This window comes from Corvus moneduloides, chromosome 22, assembly GCF_009650955.1.
Source record: "Corvus moneduloides isolate bCorMon1 chromosome 22, bCorMon1.pri, whole genome shotgun sequence".
Taxonomy (NCBI): domain Eukaryota; kingdom Metazoa; phylum Chordata; class Aves; order Passeriformes; family Corvidae; genus Corvus; species Corvus moneduloides.
In genome coordinates, this window is record NC_045497.1 from 1,883,763 (window position 1) to 1,905,896 (window position 22,134).

General features: G+C 45.8%; 1 protein-coding gene across 3 annotated transcripts in view; it reads right to left on the minus strand.

The window, feature by feature from the left end:
• The window catches only part of DVL1 (dishevelled segment polarity protein 1), a 71,336-nt gene that overhangs the window by 11,218 nt on the left and 37,984 nt on the right, over positions 1 to 22,134 (minus strand). For 2 of the 3 annotated variants that reach the window (XM_032131737.1, XM_032131739.1), the window contains exons 3-11: positions 20,291 to 20,412; positions 16,551 to 16,663; positions 11,221 to 11,359; positions 6,666 to 6,759; positions 5,651 to 5,720; positions 4,781 to 4,920; positions 4,417 to 4,493; positions 3,896 to 3,963; positions 143 to 292 (exon numbers count right to left, since the gene is read on the minus strand). In XM_032131737.1, the coding sequence (XP_031987628.1) occupies positions 143 to 292; positions 3,896 to 3,963; positions 4,417 to 4,493; positions 4,781 to 4,920; positions 5,651 to 5,720; positions 6,666 to 6,759; positions 11,221 to 11,359; positions 16,551 to 16,663; positions 20,291 to 20,412 (973 nt within the window). The remainder of the gene's footprint in view (positions 1 to 142; positions 293 to 3,895; positions 3,964 to 4,416; positions 4,494 to 4,780; positions 4,921 to 5,650; positions 5,721 to 6,665; positions 6,760 to 11,220; positions 11,360 to 16,550; positions 16,664 to 20,290; positions 20,413 to 22,134) is intronic. The other variant, XM_032131738.1, reaches the window with a different exon arrangement.

Sequence of the window (22,134 nt, forward strand, 5' to 3'; positions counted from 1 at the left end):
TTTGTCAAAAGTTTTCCTGCTTTCCCCAAGTGTGAAAAACCCTTCAAGGCCTGGCTGCTGCTGCCGCTGTCACCGTGCCCGTGGCCGGGCCCTGCTGGCCCCGAGCAGCCCCCTGCCCTGGGCTGGCCAGGGGGTGACTTACTTTCCGACTCGGGAATTGAGCTTGTTAGTGAGGAGCTGGTAGATGTGGTGATGCTCATGGAGGGGCTCATACCGTAACGGGGGTACGCTCCCGTCATGGCCGTGGTATGAGAGATCCACGCCGCGGGGTCGATCGGCCGCACCGGCTCAGCTGCAAACAAAAGGGAGAGAAAACGGGGTCAAACTCGTAGCAAGCGTCAAGATTTTGAAAGATCTGAGGGGTTTTCTCTTGTTTTCTTGTTGTTTCAATGGTTTTTCTACGGGTTTCATGGGAGGGAAGTCCCTTAGCCTGCACCACCACAAAAGGCACAGAAAACAGGGTCAGACATGCAGGAAACACTAAGATGTTAAGCGATATGAGGGGTTTTCTCTTGTTTTCTTGTTGCTTCTCTGGTTTTCCTAGAAGTTTCATGGGAGTGAGGTCCCATAGTCTGCACCATCACAAAGGGACAGCAAAATGGGGTCAGACTTGCAGGAAACACCAGGGTTTTGAGGGGTCTGAGGGGGTTTCTTTCAGTTATACTGGTTTTCCTAAGGGTTTCACAGGAGTGAGGTCCCACAGTCTGCACCACCACAAAAAGCACAGAAAACGGGGTCAGACTTGCAGGAAACACTAAGATGTTAAGGGATCTGAGGAGTTTTCTCTTGCTTTCTTGTCGTTTCTCTGGTTTTCATGGGAGTTTCATGGGAGTGAGGTCCCACAGTCTGCACCACCACAAAAAGCACAGAAAACGGGGTCAGACTTGCAGGAAACACTAAGATGTTAAGGGATATGAGGAGTTTTCTCTTGTTTTCTTGTTGTTTCAATGGTTTTTCTATGGGTTTCATGGGAGTGAGGTCCCATAGTCTGCACCATCACAAAGGGACAGCAAAACGGGGTCAGACTTGCAGGAAACACCAGGGTTTTGAGGGGTCTGAGGGGGTTTCTTTCAGTTATACTGGTTTTCCTAAGGGTTTCACAGGAGTGAGGTCCCACAGTCTGCACCATCACAAAAGGCACAGAAAACGGGGTCAGACTTGCAGGAAACACTAAGATGTTAAGGGATATGAGGGGTTTTCTCTTGTTTTCTTGTTGTTTCTCTGGTTTTCCTAGAAGTTTCATGGGAGTGAGGTCCCACAGTCTGCACCATTACAAAGGGACAGCAAAACGGGGTCAGACTTGCAGGAAACACTAAGATGTTAAGGGATATGAGGAGTTTTCTCTTGTTTTCTTGTTGTTTCAATGGTTTTCATGGGAGTTTCATGGGAGTGAGGTCCCACAGTCTGCACCATCACAAAGGGACAGCAAAATGGGGTCAGACTTGCAGGAAACACCAGGGTTTTGAGGGGTCTGAGGGGGTTTCTTTCAGTTATACTGGTTTTCCTAAGGGTTTCACAGGAGTGAGGTCCCGTAGTCTGCACCACCACAAAAAGCACAGAAAACGGGGTCAGACTTGCAGGAAACACTAAGATGTTAAGGGATATGAGGAGTTTTCTCTTGTTTTCTTGTTGTTTCAATGGTTTTTCTATGGGTTTCATGGGAGTGAGGTCCCATAGTCTGCACCACCACAAAGGGACAGCAAAACGGGGTCAGACTTGCAGGAAACACCAGGGTTTTGAGGGGTCTGAGGGGATTTCTTTCAGTTATACTGGTTTTCCTAAGGGTTTCACAGGAGTGAGGTCCCACAGTCTGCACCATCACAAAAGGCACAGAAAACGGGGTCAGACTTGCAGGAAACACTAAGATGTTAAGGGATCTGAGGAGTTTTCTCTTGCTTTCTTGTCGTTTCTCTGGTTTTCATGGGAGTTTCATGGGAGTGAGGTCCCACAGTCTGCACCACCACAAAAAGCACAGAAAACGGGGTCAGACTTGCAGGAAACACTAAGATGTTAAGGGATCTGAGGAGTTTTCTCTTGCTTTCTTGTCGTTTCTCTGGTTTTCATGGGAGTTTCATGGGAGTGAGGTCCCACAGTCTGCACCACCACAAAAAGCACAGAAAACGGGGTCAGACTTGCAGGAAACACTAAGATGTTAAGGGATATGAGGAGTTTTCTCTTGTTTTCTTGTTGTTTCAATGGTTTTTCTATGGGTTTCATGGGAGTGAGGTCCCATAGTCTGCACCACCACAAAGGGACAGCAAAACGGGGTCAGACTTGCAGGAAACACCAGGGTTTTGAGGGGTCTGAGGGGATTTCTTTCAGTTATACTGGTTTTCCTAAGGGTTTCACAGGAGTGAGGTCCCACAGTCTGCACCATCACAAAAGGCACAGAAAACGGGGTCAGACTTGCAGGAAACACTAAGATGTTAAGGGATATGAGGGGTTTTCTCTTGTTTTCTTGTTGTTTCTCTGGTTTTCCTAGAAGTTTCATGGGAGTGAGGTCCCACAGTCTGCACCATTACAAAGGGACAGCAAAACGGGGTCAGACTTGCAGGAAACACTAAGATGTTAAGGGATATGAGGAGTTTTCTCTTGTTTTCTTGTCGTTTCAATGGTTTTCATGGGAGTTTCATGGGAGTGAGGTCCCACAGTCTGCACCACCATAAAGGGACAGCAAAATGGGATCAGACTTGCAGGAAACACCAGGGTTTTGAGGGGTCTGAGGGGATTTCTTTCAGTTATACTGGTTTTCCTAAGGGTTTCACAGGAGTGAGGTCCCACAGTCTGCACCACCACAAAAAGCACAGAAAACGGGGTCAGACTTGCAGGAAACACTAAGATGTTAAGGGATATGAGGGGTTTTTTCTCTTGTTTTCTTGTTGTTTCTCTGGTTTTCCTAGAAGTTTCATGGGAGTGAGGTCCCACAGTCTGCACCATTACAAAGGGACAGCAAAACGGGGTCAGACTTGCAGGAAACACTAAGATGTTAAGGGATATGAGGAGTTTTCTCTTGTTTTCTTGTTGTTTCAATGGTTTTCATGGGAGTTTCATGGGAGTGAGGTCCCACAGTCTGCACCACCATAAAGGGACAGCAAAATGGGATCAGACTTGCAGGAAACACCAGGGTTTTGAGGGGTCTGAGGGGGGTTCTTTCAGTTATACTGGTTTTCCTAAGGGTTTCACAGGAGTGAGGTCCCACTGTCTGCACCACCACAAAAAGCACAGAAAACAGGGTCAGAGCTGCAGCAAACATCAAGATTTTGAGAAATCTGAGAGGTTTTCTCTTGTTCTCTTGCTGTTTCTCTGGTTTTCCTATGGGTTTCATGGGAGTGAGCTCCCATAGTCTGCACCAGTCTATTGCATTTATTCCACCCTCATCTTCAATGCCACTCATCTTCTGTGGACTGGGAACAAACTGGTTCCAGCACCACCAGCACAGCCCTCGCCAGCAGGAGGCAGCTGTGTTTGTCACATCAGCACAGATCTTCTACTGCTACTGAAAATGAGATCATTTTCAAAGTGTTTTATGTGTATCACTGCTGCTTCCCTCACATTTTCAAAACACTTGGTTTGAATTCTCTCTAAGTTGTTCACATGTGAGAAAAGGAGGCTTTTTTACATAATTATCACTAAATCTTTTATCAATTGAAAGGTTAATATCACCTCCCAAAAGGTTAGGAGCTTGATCCAGAGATATGAACCAAGAGAAAAACTCCCAGGAATTCAGTGGGCAGTGGAATCTCAGAAAAAGTATCTTGAACCCCAGGCTCCCAAAAGAAAAGTAAACAAATAAAAGACCGGGACTGGTAGAATCTTAGATGCCAAAATAGGTGAAAATATTCCAGACTTTGAAGGCTCCCCAGGAACCCAGCAAAGAACCCAAATGTGTACTCACCCCTGGGGATGGTGAAATAACTCCTGGGGGTAGGGTCCCAGCATTTGGCTACTGTTAGGCTGATAGGTCTGGGAAGAAAGAAAACAGGTAAGGAGGACACTTAGCCTTCCTACAGAGTTAGAAATGCTACAAGAACTATTTGGAACAAACTCAGTCCTATCCAACAGTTGTCAAGTACATTCTGAGAATGGTTTTGGGAAGCTTTATAATGTTTTCAGTATGAAGCACATCAGGATGTTCCTGGTTTTGCACAGATGATGAGCACTGTTGGAGAAATCTGTTGGATGATCAGCTCTTGAGATATTAAAATGCTCATCACATAAACAAATAGTGCTGCTGAAACCAGGGAACTCCTCCTTCGTGTTGGTTTTGGCCAGAACTAACCTCACCTATTCATCATTTACACTGAGAAGTTCACAGTTGAGATCAGTCATGCTGATGGATATCAAAATGTTGATTTCCCAGCTCCAATGGAGGAGCACATGGAGGATAAAGAGGAAGAGGTTTTGTGATGTGCTCACCCTGGTTTGGAGACTATTTCCCGTAAAACCCGAACGGCATCATCATTGCTCATGTTCTCAAAATTGACATCATTCACCTGAGAGGGTGCAGAAAGCAGAGGTCAGGCTTAGCAGCAGCAAAGTTAAAAGATGTTTTAATTACTTAATTAAATCCCCCAATTTATCTGCCTGGTCACTGCTTCCATTCCTTGGAGCAGCTGCAGAAATGTCGCTTCTCAGAGCGTATCGCAAAGAATCACCGATTTCAGCGATCTTTGTGCTACATTTCTCTGAGTATCAATGTATTCTGTTCCCTGGTTACTAAAGCCCGTGGGGTTGGTGGGATGGCTGAGCACAGCAGCAGGATTTGGGGACAGGGACCCACCTGCAGCAGCATGTCCCCCGGCTCGATGCGCCCGTCCGCTGCCACCGCCCCTCCTTTCATGATGGAGCCGATGTAGATGCCACCGTCCCCCCGGTCATTGCTCTGTCCCACAATGCTGATTCCCAGGAAGTTGTATTTTTCTACATGGACACAAGTGGAGGGTGGGGAAGGGAAAAAAAAAAAAAAAGCAGATAAAGTGGTTGGAGTGATAGCAAAGAGCGAGGCTGCTTCAGCTTTGAAACATCTCTCAACACATCTGCAGGGCCAGGTTTGACTTGCAATGATCGATCTCAGGCTGCTCTCAGGGTGAATATTTGCCTGGCACCTTCAGGGAAAGGCTGCTAGAGACAGGATTTTCTCATCCAAGACAGTGTTACATTAAAAAAAAAAAACCAGCAAGAGGAAGAGCACTGAAAAGACTTGTCCACACCTGGAAATTAGCACTGATCACATGAAGCCATTCTGCTTCCACATGTCAGAGAGGCAGGGAGGGTGTGGAGCTACTGAAAGGTGCTGAATTCATTGGTAGCCCTGCACATTTCTGTCTGGCTGAGCAATGAAACACATGAGCAGCAGAAATGCAAACCTGCAGTGCCCTTCTACCCTAATCCCTGCACATCCTGGAGTTCCAGCTCCTTCCCTGGAAGGAACACTGATCTGCTGGTGAAAATGGCCCAGGACCATGCAGTTCTGGATTAGGAATCCAGGCACAGTCAACACAGCAGCAACTCTCAGCTGCCATTCCCTTTATTCACCTGGCATCCTTTCAAACCAAGGAATTCTTTCCTGGCTCCAAAGGCTCCCACACCATCACAAAATACATCTCCACCACTTGAAATTCATCATAAAAAACGTGGCTTGTCCTCTTACCCATGTTGAGTGTGACAGTGATGATGTTTAGGGACATGGTGGAGTCAGTGATGCTGCTGAACGAAGACGACTGAAAAACACAACAGAAAAGCCTCAAGGTTTTAAATGGCTCAGAGTAAGAACTGCTGAGGATTAACTCATCAGGAACTGATTAACAGGCTTCCAATTGAAAGGCATCCAGAAATTATTGAGTCTTCCTCAAAATTATGCTTCAGTTAGAAACTTAAGGAAAGAAATCTGAACACAGTCTGCACTTTCTCCAAAGGTTTGATCACAAAACACACAGAGCACGTGCCTAGATTGAGGTTTCTCAGCTGAACTTCACATGAATAATTTCTGCTTCCTGGCTGTGACCGACAGGCAGACATTTAAATCCTCCACCCAGTGGAGTGTGAATTATGGCACCCCCAGCTCCTCCCTAAAGGGAGGGGTGAACAGCACATGATCCAGCAGGAAGTGAGAGGACACACAGCCCTGCTTCCAAAATGAAATACAAAGGTGCTTATCAAAGATCTTCTAAACCACTGTCCTGTGATAAAGTGTGTGCCAGCTCATTCTTTCATGTGAGAAGACTGACATTTATGGGAGAACAAAACAGTTATGTCAGGACTCTGTCCTTGGGATCACCCTCATCCTGCTGCCAAGGACTGGCACAGGAAAGGGCAGAGGAAAAGGTTTGAGATTTCCTATGAACTTGGATTTCTCCTTCCAGCAGAATGCAGTCCCAGCACATCTCATACCCCTTCCCACATCATAATGGAGCTTCTCCTCCAGACTGGTCTTGGAAAATACAAGAAATGGGATCACTGAACAGTGAAAGGAGAAAGAGAGAGGTGAGAACTTGACTTTGGACCCGCAGAACTTCAAATGTAGAGATTTAGCTCAGACTGGAGCCAAAGGGAGCCTTCCCAGTGAATTCAACAGGCACAGACCTGTCCTGGATCCCTTCCTGAGTCAACAGCTCCTCTCAAAAATCACGGTTCACTTCCTTGGATCATGCTGGTGCCAACCTTACCCTGTCAATCTGCCGCATCCTTTGTTTCCTCCTCCGGCGTTTGTGCTTCCGGATGAGCCGGGACGAGGTGCTCTGCTCCGTGGAGCTGCTCAACCTGGGGGGAAGGAGAGCAAATGTCACCCCTGCAAGGCTCAGCCACCTGCATTTTCTGCCAGAAGGAGCTGATTCCTGCAGCAGCAGGAGAGGGAAAAATCACAGAGACACGGAGATGATTCCAGCTAAACGGCAGCAGGGATCCGATTAATAATTTAATGTTACAGAGTATAATTTAGCACTTGTTTTCTTCTGGGACCAAGTCTGAGTGCAACCCTTAATGCTCATTTTTGTGAGTCCTGTCTTGGTGCTATATTTTCTTCTGGTGTTACCAGGAATTCAAGGCTTGAATTTAAAGAAATCAAATAGAAATTGATGACAGGGGGACGGTGAATAGGATTTACTTTCACATCTTCTGTTAGTTTTATTTTGCTGTGGGTTTTTTTTCAGGCCCTTCAAACTTGTAGAACCTAAATGTGACACATTTTACATATAAATCTTTAAGATCTTTAAGAGTTTGGAGCATTAATCATCCTCATTTTACAGAGAGTGGAATGAGACAGAAATGGATTTGCCCAAATTAATTTCAGGAGCCTGGCACAAAGCCTAGATTATTAAGGTACCACCACAGAGACATCTCTCCTATATTTAATATGTTAAGAATGGCAAAAAAAAAAAGACAAAGCAATGCTCCATCATTAACCAAGATTAAAAAATCCAACCTTATACAACACAAAGCAAATAGTGCCAGGCTTTTCCCCCGTTTCCACATCCCTGCCTTCCAAGTTCCAGCCACGTGCAGGAATATGAGAATACCACAAAAACTTGATCCCAGCAATTCCAAAAAGGAGCTTGGTGTCCTGAGAGCACAGGAAACCCCTCTGGCCTGAAATGAGGGTGTTTTCATCAAGCATCACCCCTGCAGATGCTGGAGCTGTTCAGAGGGTGTGAATCTCCTGACATTCCCTTCGAGTTCACACAACTATTTCAGGCATGTTAACCTCACACACTCCTTTTTCCCCTCCCAGCAAGGGGAACTGAAGAGCCAAGAGGTGGGATTTTTCAAAAAGAGATCAAAAATGTGATAATTCCTGGCTGGTGGAACAGCTCACACAGCACCTGGGGTTGGGAGGTTTTACCTTCCAACAGGAAAAAGAAGGAGGTGTCAGCCACAGGGCTCCCAAAACTGGGCTTGTTCAACATCCACCTCTCCTGGAAAGCACCAAAGATTGACACAAAAACCTCCTCTTATACTTTGCTATCAATATTCTCCCCCTTCCTGCTTCTTCTCCCATTTCCTTCTCCTCCTCTTCCCTCCCAGAACATCTCATCAGAGGATTCAGCTAAAACTTCCCAGTTTAGGAGAATCCAAGGAAAGCCAAGGCACGTTGCTCACTCCACAGTGAAGCTGCCTGCTCTTTGAAAGGGCATTTTTCTCTCAAATTAAACCAGCAAAACCAGAGTTTCTTGGCAGATCTCTGAGCTTCTGTTACCAGGTGATAACATGTGAGACATGAAGTTATTCTTTGTTGTATTTTTGCCATTCTGCTCAGTATCAGGACGGAAGGATGAGAAGCAGCTCCTTAGAAAAGCCCCAGTTCAGGTTTAGTTCAAGAGGACACACAACATTTCAGGGAAAAATTGCAGCTAAAACAGCCTCTCACATCAGTTGCACAAAACTGATGATCAGAAGGCTCTGCAAGAACATTTTTACACCTAATTTCATGTAGCTGTGGCACATTTCATCATCTCTCCTTGTAATTTCTGCTCAATCCACAGCCTTAATGCATCCTTGCTGAATCCTTAATACTCTGGGAGCATCTGGATGCTAAAAAGCAGCTCAAAACTACTCTAATGAGGAATATTTTGCTCTCTGAAGCATCCCCAGAAATACTGGGTAAAAGTTGTTGTTGTTACAATTTGATGAGCAAAACAAGATGGTAAATTTGAGCTTTTGAGACAAATAAAGTGCAAAGACGAAAAACAAATCTGGAGTTATCACTAGCAATTAATTTCCTGCACCAACTACTGCCCAAAACCCTGACTGCACTTCTAACACAAAGGTCAATAAATACCACAGATTAAAAAAAATATTGTAATAATAATAACAACAGTAGCAATAATAATAATTGTAATCATTTTTTGTCCATTCTACAATCCCCAAAGGAAGGGGGGAAAAAAAGGCAACATTTGTTAAAGGAAGCTTATCCACATGGCTTAGAAAGAAATGATGGTAATTTCTTTAATGAGAAATAAACATCATCATTTTTTTGCAGTGAATTATTTTAGTTACATTGAACTGAGAGCAGCAAGTGCTGACAATAATCCCGCAGCTACACATGTCAGATCTGTTAGACCTAAGAGAAGACAGAAAAAAGACTTTTACTGTGAAGTTCCCTACATCACCCTGTATTCAAAATCCTACCTGCAAACAACACAAACATTCCATTATATCCCACCTTGAAAAGAAAGGAAATAAATTATTGCGCTCCCACTGTCACTCTGCACTGTCCTGGAATATCTGTGAACAGCTTAATTCACCAAAACAAAACATCATTCTTTAACTGAATGCAACAGAAATTCCTTGGGCTGGGAATTACCCAGCTCTGCTCCAGTGCTCCCAGTTAAAATAAAACAGTGCCAAACACACAGAGTCAGAAAAGCATCCCAACCTCACAACCTCTTCCCTTCCAGGACAGCAACATCCTTTCCATCTGATTTCCTCCCCCGGTGCCTCCTCCCCGCACAGCCTCCTTCACAAAGCAGCTTCTGCCATCAGAACCCATCAGCTGTCATGCACCAAACTCACCCCGCAGACCCCTCTGTCCCCAGGCTGGTGTCTCCAGCAGCTCTGGAGCCTTCTCCATTTGCTCTTTGCCTGATTTGCCTCTACAGAAAACCTCTCCCTGCCAGCACAATCTCTCCTGTGCCTGAGAACATCATCCCTGGAACACAACAGCATACCTTGGAGCATTCCTTTGAGTGGTTCTTCCTGACTAGCTGGCCTGGCAGCTCTTCCCTGTGCCAAAAGCTCCTGCCCCAGCCTCCAGAGGGAAAGGCAGCCGCAGCAGCTTCGAAGAATCTCTTTCTTCCTGGGGCAGACTCGGGAAGTTTTGTTTTATTCCTACAGAAAGATTTCGCTGGGTCTGCTCTCACGTGCCTCAGTGGCCACCCTGCCCGTGCTAATCCTGCCCTCCTGCACAGCTGGCTGCCATGGAAATGATTAATTTATTTACAAGAAATCCGAATCAGCTGCAGGGTTGTTGTTGTTGTTGTTGTTTTTGTGGGCTCCAGTTTTTAGGGAGGGAAGGAGGGCTCGAAGCCCTAAAGGCTTTGGGAAGGCTCGGGGTGCATTCAGGGTAAGGACTGATCTTGCCAACCCTCCATGCACGTGAATATCCAGGTGAAGCACATCCAGAAGGGGGATTTTTTAATATCTTTTTTATATCTATTTATATCTGTTTTATATACAATGATTTTTTTGTATCTCCAGGTGCTGGCAACTTCACCGTGGAATGGTTTGGGTTGGAAGGGACCTTAAACTCTTCTCATTCCAACCCCTGCCACGGGAAGGGACGCCTTGCACTTCACTGGGACCGCAAAATAAGTTCTTGAAACTACTTCAGGACTAAATCTTCAATGTGCATTTAGTCAACCTTTTAACCCTTTGGAAACACACAGCCTTTAATCAGAATTTGGAGGAACTGCTGTTCTTCTGCAGGTCTTTAGGCCCTGACCAACTCCAAGACCCAAGAGATCCACCACGATCCATAAGCTGACCATGTTTGTGAACACAGCAAGGAGCTCAGTATCTCCAGGAGCAGTTGCTCTTTGCTGTTTCTATTAAATTTATTTACATTCTTGCAAAGAAGTATTTTGAATCCAAGAAATGTATTGGCTTACAGACTTCTTAAGGAAAAACAAAATTATCTTTAGATATAACAGAGATGTCTTGAAATGAGAGGTATTTTTCAAGTAGGGAATAATTCACACTCTCTGTGTCTGCACATAAAGAAAGAAATCATGAAGAAGCCATAAATATATGGCAGCCCAGGCTGCCTTTGCAACAGCATTAACTTTGATGAATTCCTGAACTGCTCACAGGTTTCAGACTATGCAATTACCCAGGAATTCCTTTATAATTGAGCTCCAGTGAAGTGCACACTTATTAGGAATCTATGCTGACAGTATTTTGTTTTAATATTCACACCATTACTTTATAAATAGGTAGGCAGTTGCACAGTGCTTTGATCTTGAAATGTGACCATTCTTGCTATTAAAAGGAGAGGAACAGAACTTTTCTTTCAACTGCAACAGTGGTTTGGACAGTGACCCAATAACTGAGCAGTGACTGCACACAATGATGTCACTGATGAACGACCAGTGCTCGAATCACAAAAGAAATAAAAGGAAAATTTTAAAAAAAAGGAGGGGGAGGAGAAAAAACAAGAAGATGGAATCAGAAGAGGCCAAGAAGATGCCAAGGAGCTTTTCCAGCTCTGTCCCCATGGCAGGACTGTACCTGCTGGTGTTGTCATCATCCTCAGAGTCGATGAAGCTGCTGGACTCCAGCTCACTGCTCATCATGGTGGAGGAGCTGTCATAGCCAGGGGGGTGCTCACGGTGCCTGTCCAGCTTGGGGTGCCCATTGATCCTGGGGACTGGAAAAGCACAACAAAGGAGTGTTAGAGGAAGGGAAGAGGAGTAGGGAAGTTGTGGCACTGGGAGCAGCAGGACAATCACACAAACCAAGCTCTTTGCAGAAGCTGATCCCTCTCAACAATTGGAAAATCTTCTGTCCTGCTGGCCTGCCCTGTCCCTGTCCCTTTTCCACTTGCCTATGGCTCAGTTTCTGGGCAGGCCATAAACAGTATCAGGCATAGAAAAGCACTATAAAGGTATCAGACATCAACAAGAAGCTGTGTCAATGGGAAGGGACAAACAAAAGCAGTTTGAGTTCAGCACGGACAGACCCAGCAGCCCAGAAATCCCAAAAACAACATTCCTGGATGAATTTTATTAATATCTCAGCCATAAAAGCACCTTCACCTGGACCTGTGCTGCACATTCCTGTTCCTTGTGTGGGCAGCACAGGACATCAAACTCACACTGCCTTGACCATTCAGGTGTTTCAGAGCAATTCTTTCCTTATCCCTGGCTGTGTGAACACTGGCAGACACAAACATTCCCACAGATAATCCCCTCCCATGAATGCCTTTTTACTTGAAGGCAGCAGTGGCTCATCTTTTTCTAGAGATATTTTAGGGATTTTCCTCAGCAAAGCAAACTCCTCCTGCACCTTTCATTAGAAGATCCTTAATCTCCAAGTGTTCTATTTTACTAGGAATGTTTCTTTCCCTGAAACAAGAAAGGCTCAGCTTGATAAGGCACCTGGTAAAGAAATCAACCTAACAGGCTTCAAAGATAGGCTGAGATTTTAAACAACCCTCTCCAAACTCACAACTCCCAGGCCTAAGGGATTTGCTCTTCAATTACAGAAAGGAAAAACTGCTTACAGGAGAAATTCCTACATCCCTGCAGTAGGAATGATACCTGATGCATATTGAGAGTTAATTAATAAAGTAACATGGTTTGCTTTGCAAGTGAAGTATCAGAGAAAGTTTGACAAGTGATGCTCAGTGTTTATTAAAGATTTCCAGCACCAGGAGAAAACTCAGCAACGGAGGAAGCCAAGGCATGGAATAAATCTGTTTTATACTTCCCAAGCAGCACCAGGTAGCCTTGAGCTCACAGGAAAGGTTTCCTGTGTAATTAAGGTGTGCATTTAAATCCATAAAGTCTTTTTGCAATTTCCCTGCCCGACTAAAATTTCCTTTTCCAAGCTTTTCTAATGTTAGCCAGCATTGTTTGGGGGCAATAAACCATTATTATAACTGAGTACTTTCCCAAACCATGATTATAAGGGGTTTACTCATAAAATACTCCCATGTAACCAAGTTTAAGTCTAAAGAAGAATCATTCCCTGCTCTGGTTCAGTGCCTGTCCCACTAATGACCGGGGACTTTCTGCCCTGCTGACCCCCTGCCCTGTCCCTTCAGTAGAGGATGACAGAGTTCACCAGGACAGTGTGACAAAAGCCTTTCAGTGTCTCAAAGAGCTGAGAATAAAGCATAGCCTGCGAGGGTAAAATATGTCCTCCCTGACTTTTATCAACAGCAGAGCAGGCCCTGCCTGAGGGACAAAAGCACATCAAAGACCAAATCAAACAAGCCCTGAAAGCAGAAAGGGAAGAGCAGCATCTGCTCAAGGGAGCTGTGAAGAGGGTTCTGTGCCACTGCAGAGAACAAGGGTGAGGGTGGCTCAGACAGAAGGCACAAGTTCCCAGTTAGGAGGGAAAACAACACCCTCCCAACCCCTTCCAAAGGTCCTGCCCGTTTATTAACAGGAAATGTGTTATCACTTCCTCGGTAAAGACTTGTGAGGTGCAGGGCTCGGTCCCTGCTTCGTAAATAGGGATGGACAATGGGACTGTCCACTCCTGCTTTATGGGCATATCCCTGTACCCTGACTTGCCTTGGGACTGATGCTCTTTGGAACCTCAAACAGCCTCCAATCCCTCCACCCCACGCAGGCTCCACGTTCCCATCCCAGCTGTTTTCCAGTTCCAGCCCTTCTGCAGATTCCTTGGCACACAGCGTGGTAAAAAATCCCCATACTGCAGCAGCAGGGGGAAATGTGCAACAGCTCCTCTTCCCAAACATTTGGGATCTGTGAGCCTGCCCTCATGAAGAGCTTCTCAAGGCACAGGCATTTCTCAGCTGGCTGCACAAGAGTTAAGTTCACCCCACAGCAAACCGGGTGTTGAAACACCAGTGTCGACACTTGACATCTGCAGACTTGTCAGAAACCGAGCAGCAGCTATAAAACATTCCTCAACACCCAAAAAAACCCTCTTGTCCCTTAATTACCTCCCTAATTAGAGCTTCCACAGTCCCCTTTCCCACTCCTCCTCAGCAAACTGACACGGGAGCTTTGTTCCTCCCAGCGAGGGGTCCCCACAACATGTGCCAGGCAGACCTCCCACGGCCCTAATTAAGATCCTCACTCCACTTTCACTTGATAGGACTTTGTCAACTTTCCAAAGCAACAAGGATTTTTGTTGCTTGAAGAGAGAAAAGGGGAGCTCTGAGATCCTGATTTTTTTTTTTTCCAGACCACTTTTCCTCAAGATTTTCTTGCTGCTTGTATCTGCAGCGTCACACAGCTCCAAAAAAAGTTTTATTATGTTCTTCAAGCCACCATATTCTCTTCGTGGGGATTATTTTGAAATCAAACAATATACAAGCTCAGATGAAGATTCATTGTCTGTGCACTTAAAATAGGAATACAATTTAAGTGAAATGGGTGGAAAAGCTTAGGGATACCCCAAATCCTTTGCATGTTCAATGGAAAGAGGTGTGAAAACGCTGTCAGATCACCAGGTGTGTCCCACACCTTCCAGCTGCAGCTGGCCATCAGTAGTTACCACAGCCTGTGTGTGTGTAATTGCCCAGTAGCAATTCAGCAGAAACAGCTTTTCTGGGGTGAGTAATCCTGCAACAACGAAGGAAAACATCCAGGCTGCTGTGGTCAACAATCCACCCACGGTACCACGCTGTTAATTATCACCCACTGGAGAACCTGGGGAATTTACCATCACCCAGACTCCAAATCACACCTCTGGAAGGACCTTGTTGCAGTTCAAGCCCAGACTGAAAGCTGGCAACGTTTTCCAGTAAAATTAGGAAACAACTTTTGTAAATTAAAATGGAGAGTAGCACAGAAAAATCTTTGTTTAGTGTCCCTTTTCTTTCCTGGGGTTTTCCCAACCTTAATTCTGTGGAACCTCTCCATTCCAGTGCTCTGGGCTCAGTGGACTCAGCCTGTTTGACCTGTAGAGGTTTGAGCTCAGTGTTTCCCTCTTCCCAAATGGCTCCTTAGCACCTTTTCTCACTCCACCTGTTTGAAGTGAAGGCTGTTACACCCTGCTCGTGTCTTCCTGTGGAACAAAAACTCCTTTCCCTTTGAGGGAATCCAGGGAAATCCTCCTTGCCAGGGTGGGTGATTCTTTGTCCTGCACTTTGTACCAAACAGTTACGAACACAGGGAATTGTCCAGCTGGCTGAGCTGTCCCTATGCCTCTGGAATAAAACCTCTGGCACAAACCTGTGATTAACACACAGCTCCAGGGAGATCCCTCATCCTGCCCCTCTGCCAACCACCAGGGCTGTAATTTGGGCATTATTCAAACGAGTCTCTGCAGGAGCAGATCAAACACTCTCACTGCATTTCCTGCTTTCTGCAGGGGAAGGAGGATTTATCCTGTTTCACAATGAGGGGAGAGGACACAGCTGCTGCCCCTGGAACAGCTGTGATCAGCTGCCACAGCCCTGCTGCCCTTTCCCCATCCTTGGCCCCCTTTTCCTAGGGCTGTTCCCCCATTTTACATCCAGCTGTGCTCCAGACAAGACATGAAGGTGCAAGAAAAGAATGACACTGTGTCATTGTTATTAAAAGGCCTTAAAATCCTTCCCAGGATTAGGGCATTTCACTTCTTTTAGTATTTTCAAGAGGCATAGAGCTGAACTGTGCATTTTAGACTTGCTTTCCACTGAAAACAACTCATGTTTTCATGTGTATTGTGTTATTCATGTGTTATCCATGTATATATTTCATCTGTTATTATGTGTACTGGATGTTGTTATTATTAAATAAAATATTCTTATGACCACAGAAACACGATGGACATTAAATAATGTATTTTAAGGCTGTTCCCCTTGCTTTATGCACATTAACAAAACTCACCTGCTGCAGGCAGAAGGCCTAAATTCACAGAACAGCTAATGTTTGTGACATGTTCTTGTCTGGGCTTTGACAGGAGGAGGAAATTTTATCCCATTTCTTTCTAAATGTATGAATTGGTTTCAGACCACTCCAAGCAGAAACTCCTGTGCTCAAATAATTCCATACACCAACACCAGCTCTTATGCCAATATCCACAGCAAAACACGAACTGGCACTGATTTAACGCTTAAAACAACTCCCCTTTGCACATCCTTCCTGCAACAAGTTTTTAACACAACGTTGTGAGAGGATTCTGCCTCTTTCTGTCATTTCTTAATGAAATTTGCAGTCAGGATCACGCACAGACAGCTCTCTGCTCCTCCCACTGAGGGATTTTCATTTACTCTGCATCAGTGACGCTTTGGAAGGGTTAAATGAACAGAAACCTTCAGTATAAATCTGATTTCCTGCGTTCTAACTGGAGGCAAATACTTTGGTGGGTGGAGCTGGGAATAAAGGCCATGATGGCATCTCTGGGGCCCAAGTATTCCAAATTCTGGACCATTTTAAACACAATGGGTGGCACCTATTAATTCTTAATTAAGCCTGGAAATTCTTGTCTGGCAACGAATGAAAAACCCAAGCTTACTCTGATGTACAGACCAGAGGCAAGACACGGAGTTCTGCATTTTATAGGTGCACTTTGGGTGCATTTAGGTATAGAAACAGATCTTCAGAGCCCCTGTTACACCAGCATAAAACACCACAGCTGAGCCAAGCCTTGAGAAATCAACAGTCAGTCCTGTCCAAGCTATTCATCTTCTCACGCTGCAGAAAGTTCTGCATATTGTCAAAAATAATCTCTCTGCCACTTCACCGTGCGTTGTGCAGACCTCTCGGAAAAACGCTGAGCTTCAAAGAGTTTCAGAGCAATTATCAAATTATTCCATTAAAATAATAAGAGTCCCTGAAAGCAGGCAGGAATGCAGACACAAGTCTCTTCTGTTCGTGCAGGAGGAGTTGTTGCTCTGAAAGATGTGAGAAGGGGGAAGATGAAGCAGCACTCACCATCCTCGTGCCCTTCCCGGTTCCTCCGCCGGTGCCGCTCCCGCCGGTGGCTGATCACGGATTCTGTTCCTGTCTCGTTGTCCAGGCCATCCCTGCTGCTGGCAGCGTTGGGACTGTCACAGAACAAATGGGAACAATCACTGCAGTCATCCCTTTTTCCCTTTTCCACACAGACAGGCACAGCTGGGAGCACGTTGGTGCAGCAGCCAGAAAACTGCTCTGAGGCTGAGCACTGCAAACTGTCCTGGGCTGCTGGGCCCACCCCAAAACCACCTGAGGGGTGAAAAGAAAACCCAAAATCGATGCCCTGAGACCCAGAGCTGTTTGCACGAGTGCTTGCACATCATCCTGACACCGGAAAAGCTGCCACAGGGCTGTGCATGACATTCCCACAGGGAAGAAAGGCTCCTGCTGGGCCAGGAGAAGGGATCATTCTGGTACATGCTGAGATCCCAGCCAAGAGCAGAAGCTGCAGCTCACTGGCACTTTTAATTTAGAGCTCTGACCTTGGAGGGTGAAGCCTTGCAAAGCTCACAATAATTAAGTGCACAGAACCACAGAACATCCTGTGTTGAAAGGGACCTTTGAGATCATCCAGTGCCAGCCTTGCCACGGGCAGGGTCACCTTCCACTGTCCCAGGGTGCTCCAAACCAGCCTTGGACACTTCCAGGGATCCAGGGGCAGCCACAGCTTCTCTGGGAAATCCATCCCAGGGCCTGAGCACCCTCACAGAGAAGAATTTCTTCCCAATATCCAACCTAAACCCACTCTCTGCCAGTGTGAATCCATCCCCCCTTGTTCTGTCACTCCAGGCTCTTGTAAATCATCTTTCTCCATCCTTCCTGTCAGCTCCAGTGCTGGAAAGAGCCACAGCTCATTTTACTGGATTAAACTGAGCAAACTGCCCTAAAGCTCCTACAAACGTAACAGTGAAAAGGAAACTCGATGTGGGCCAAAGCTCTGCTGTGGAAGATCTCCCTCAGAAAGTGACTCCTCATTCTCCTCCTCTCTGACCCATAAATCCCAGCTGGTTCAAGAGTCTCCACTCTCCCCCGCCCTGTGTACCTGTAATTCATGCCTGCCATGTCCTCACCCATGCACCACAGGAGTGTAGTGGCCATCCTTTACCTCCAGCAGAGCATCACTGATGTGTTTCTCCTACAATTCCACGAGGCTGGACGTGCACATTTCACACAGGGAATTAAACCACCAGCACTGTAACCAACTATCCCCCACTCCTGTGGCAGCTGGAGCCAGACCTGGCTGTGTGGAACCACATTTAAGTGTCACATTTCCACATTTCAGAGGCTGCTGTGCCTCCTGCACACCCACATGCTCTCTGTGAGTCGATGAAATGTGCTGACATGCCCACCAGAGAAATCAGGAAATCGGGGTTGTCGTTCAGGAAAACATCTGAGTGCACATTTTATCCCTACCGAAATGCCTGGCTGGATTTCAGTGCTGCCACATGGTTTTTTACACTTCTTGTTTAGCCCAGCACAGCTGGAAAGGGGAAGAGGGTGACACATTGCTCAGGTCACTCCTGGCCATCCCAGCAGCACCATCTACTGACTCCTGCTCACAATTCCCTCTCCTAAACCACCTCAAAACCTAAATCTGCCTCCAAAAGGTGGTTTCCATCCTACAAAATGTGATTTAAACCATAGCAAAGGGCGCAAAAATAACTCCCAGCTGCCCTCTTCCCTCTCCAAAGCTCAGCCCATTAAATGCAGCTCCATTTTCAGAGCACATGAGAAAGGTAACTCAGAGGTCACTGCTCTCACCTCACCCTGCACCTCCACCACCAAACTCAGCTCAAAGTGGATTTGGCAACCCCCAAACAGCAGCAGTGGAGCATGAAATGCAGGCTGAGCTTCAGAACCCGCAGCAGGAAGGGGAAAAAAACGAAGTTTTGTTTGGATTTCATCAATGATGAAGCAAAACATCAACGCTGTCAGGCAGGGAGTTATCACTTCAGCTCTGATAAGGATCTCATTCCCCCGGATGGCATTGCCTGCTTCACCTATTCCTTGGATTCTTTGTTGTCCAGCAACATTTCTGTTTGTACAATTGCACAACACCCAGCTCAGCTGGCACTTATTTATATAAGGCCACAATCAACACTGAAGGAGATGACAGATCTTTGATAGCTTGAAAAGCATTTAAATAAAATCACAGGGATTTAGGAACCAAGAAGGTACAAGTCACTCTCATTGCACAACCACCACAGCAAAATCCCCAGAAACATAATTTGCCATAATTTCTGAGGACTACAGTGACAATTCAGGTTCATTTTACAATGAAAGACTTGTTAAGCTCAACAGAGAAACAAATCACTTCAAAGTATGGTAGATTCTTGGTCACTTTAATCTAGAGTGGGTGTGCTTTAAAATGAAATTCTGACAGTGACAGGATTTAGGGCTTCATGCAGAATAACTGAGATACTCTGCCCTGTGTTATGGACTAAACTCAGGTCATCCTTACCTTCTCTTCTGGACTGAAAAAATGAAACACAACAGAAAAATCCACTGTAAAACGTTGAGATGTTGTGGGAAATTGTGAGAAGAAGAACCCAAAAAGGCATTAAGGGAAAACAAGTTTTAGTCTAGGAAAACTCCCCACAAGCCAGATTCTCTACTGGAGTTCAGAAAAAGAAAGAAAAACGAGTGAAGGAAGCAGAAAGCAGGAAGACGGTTTGTCTGGGAATGGGAACAGAGGCAGAAAACACGACCTGAGCGAGGTCCTTCACCCCTCTGAGCATTCCCACATTTTCTCTGTAGTATTTAGAGACTTTGAGAACACTCTGGAAGAAGCAGGTGCTCCAGCAGGGCCTTGGATCCATGGCTCTGGCAGTGAGCAGCACCACAAACCTCGTGCCTAATTCCAAGCTAATTATCTTCTTAAACAAAGCTCGATCTTGCAGCTGTTCCAGACAGGTTTAGGCCAGGAAAGACAAAGGCCTGGTTTTATTTTCTGGCCTCTCCCAGCCAGTTCAGAACACAGGAGGGCAGCAGAGCCCTTGCAAGACACTGCCAGGCAAGGTCAGGATTTCCCAGGATTTCTCATCCCCTCTGAAAGGTTTTTATCTGTAAAAGACTCAAACACAACACTGAGGGCTCTTCCAGGCAACAGCCATCCCAAAAAGCAATGGAAAAGAGGCAAATCCAGGCCACGTTTCCTTCTCCAAACACAGACTAAGAGCACAAGGCCCTGCTTTAAATCCTCCTGGTGGAAATTCCAAGGCCCTCCCTGGAAATGAAGGTATCCTTAGGATACCCTTTGGATGAGGAACAGGAAATAACGAGGCTGCCATCAAAGCAGATATTTGCAGTCTGGCCACACACAGATGGAGCTGGCAGCCTCTGCGTGGACATGGAGCAGGAATTGAATTATTCCTTATGGAAATTTTCCCTCCTGACAGCAGCGTTCAGCTGGCTCTGCACCCTCCATAATTACACATAACACACTAATCACTTGTCAGCCACACACTACAAAAAAGCATTTTGGGCTCCCTCCCCACTTAACTCATCCACAGCAGGCTTGAAAATGAGATATTTTGGATAAATATTTCACTCTAACAATGACAGGGGGTTTTCATTCCCATTCCCCTTTTAATTCCTCGATATTTTATTTTTATACCAATAACAACAAACAGCTGGCTTGCAGCAGCAAGAGCAATGAGGGTGAGAGATAGACAGGAATTCAAATTTGATAAATAAATGGGAGAATTGGGTCTTACTGGAATGATGGGGGCCGGGAATCTCCGATGCCTCCCGTCCTCTCCAGGGGTGGTGGCAGGTCCGTGTGGCTCTCGGTGCACTGGGAGCCTGTGTCAGAGTGGGAGCTTTCAGCCAGGACCAGCTGCCAACAGAAAAAAAAAACCAGAATTACACCAAAATTACTCCCACCAGTTTCTCCACTCTGGCCCAGCGTGTTCAGCCAATATCCCAGGATCTGAGGGGAACTGGAGGATGGGAAGCGCAGGGATCCCTGCCAAACTCGCCTAAAATCAGGTTACAGTCGGTCTCCACGTGAAAACATCAGCAGCCTGGATGTGCACAGAATTCCTGCAAGCACCAAGAATTCTTCTCCTCTTGCAAAAACAGGCACCCCAGGCAGGGAGGGGATTTTGGAGACCTGGCACTGCAGCATTCCCTGAGTTGCCCAAGCACACGAGTTGTCAGCATCCCTTGCAAAATACACCCACATTTTAAGGCTGTGCTCCCAGCCTGGCTTTGCCAGCACAAAAATGAAAAGCAAAAGCTGGAACACGACAGAAATACAGCCCAAACCCAATGGAACTCCTCCTACAAGATCTTCAACCCCCTGAAAATTCACAGTCTAGCCTGGCCCCCACCACCAAATCTCTGAGTTGCCACCATCTCTGTTGAGAGCCTGAATTTAAGCCAAGGTCACCCAAGCTCAACAGAAAGCTGCTTCAGAGGAGGAGCAGACTCCTGCTGGTCATCCTCCCCGTATCTCTTGTGCCCATTTTGTCTCCAAATGTTCCCTTAAGGCAGAGCTGCAGACAGAAAAAGGCATTTTCCAACCATGCCACGGAAACCAGGATATGGAGAGACGACTCTTCTGCAGTTCATGAGGACCTGAAAACTTCTCTAAAGCTCCTCTGGTGTGATTATCACCTTCAGAACTCTCTGACACTGCCATTTGCATTCAGGGAAGCTGGAGGGGCCTGGCAGCCTGTGGAAGGAAAGGCTGCAGAGCACCCAACACTCAGAATCCCCATGGAAATTGGGAATTAAAGATGCTGCAAGGATCCATCTCCTCATTCCAAACACCAAGGACTTGCATACAGCATGCTATCCTTGGGAATTATCACCAATTCCAGTCCTGGACAAGGCAGGATGTCAATTTTAACGTTATCAATATTGCCAGTAACTACCAGGGATGCTTCTGGATAATGGATCACAGGCATGGCCATGGCACACAGGAGGATTTCTGTACTCAAATCTCATTTCCAGTAAATCCAGGCCAGCCCATCTCCCTCCAGCACAGCCAGTGGGACATCTTTAATCAGCAGAGAAAGAAGAAGGAGTCTCCTCCTCTCCCCAGCCTCCTAGTTTGCAGCTCATTTTAATGATTGACAGAAGATCTTAGATTGAACTAAGATCTGATTCCCACCAGGCTAGCACCTACTTTTCTGTATTCAGCAAAGAAATAATAAATTTTTTAAAAAAGACAGAGATGCTTTGTGTAAAGAGTCTTTTTGTACACTTTGGGTTTTGACATTAATATTTTTTAAATCTTCTCAGTGTTGGAAAAAAGCTCCTGACTGAAATGTAAACCCAGGAACCAACCAGAGCAGGTCCCTCCTCTATCAGTAAATATTTTATAATGAAATCAGCATTTTTGCTTCCATGTTCTAACCTAGAAAGGCAGGGCACTGCCAATTCTGCACCAGTGAGATGAAAGCAATCAAAGATACCTAAATGCAACCTAAATCCCAGGGGAGGAGAACCATGCTCTGGGTGAAGCACCACTACAGAAAAGCAAACATGCATTGATCCAAGACTCCTTTTAATTAATCTCTGCAAACAGAACAAGGTGATTCCCAATTAGAAA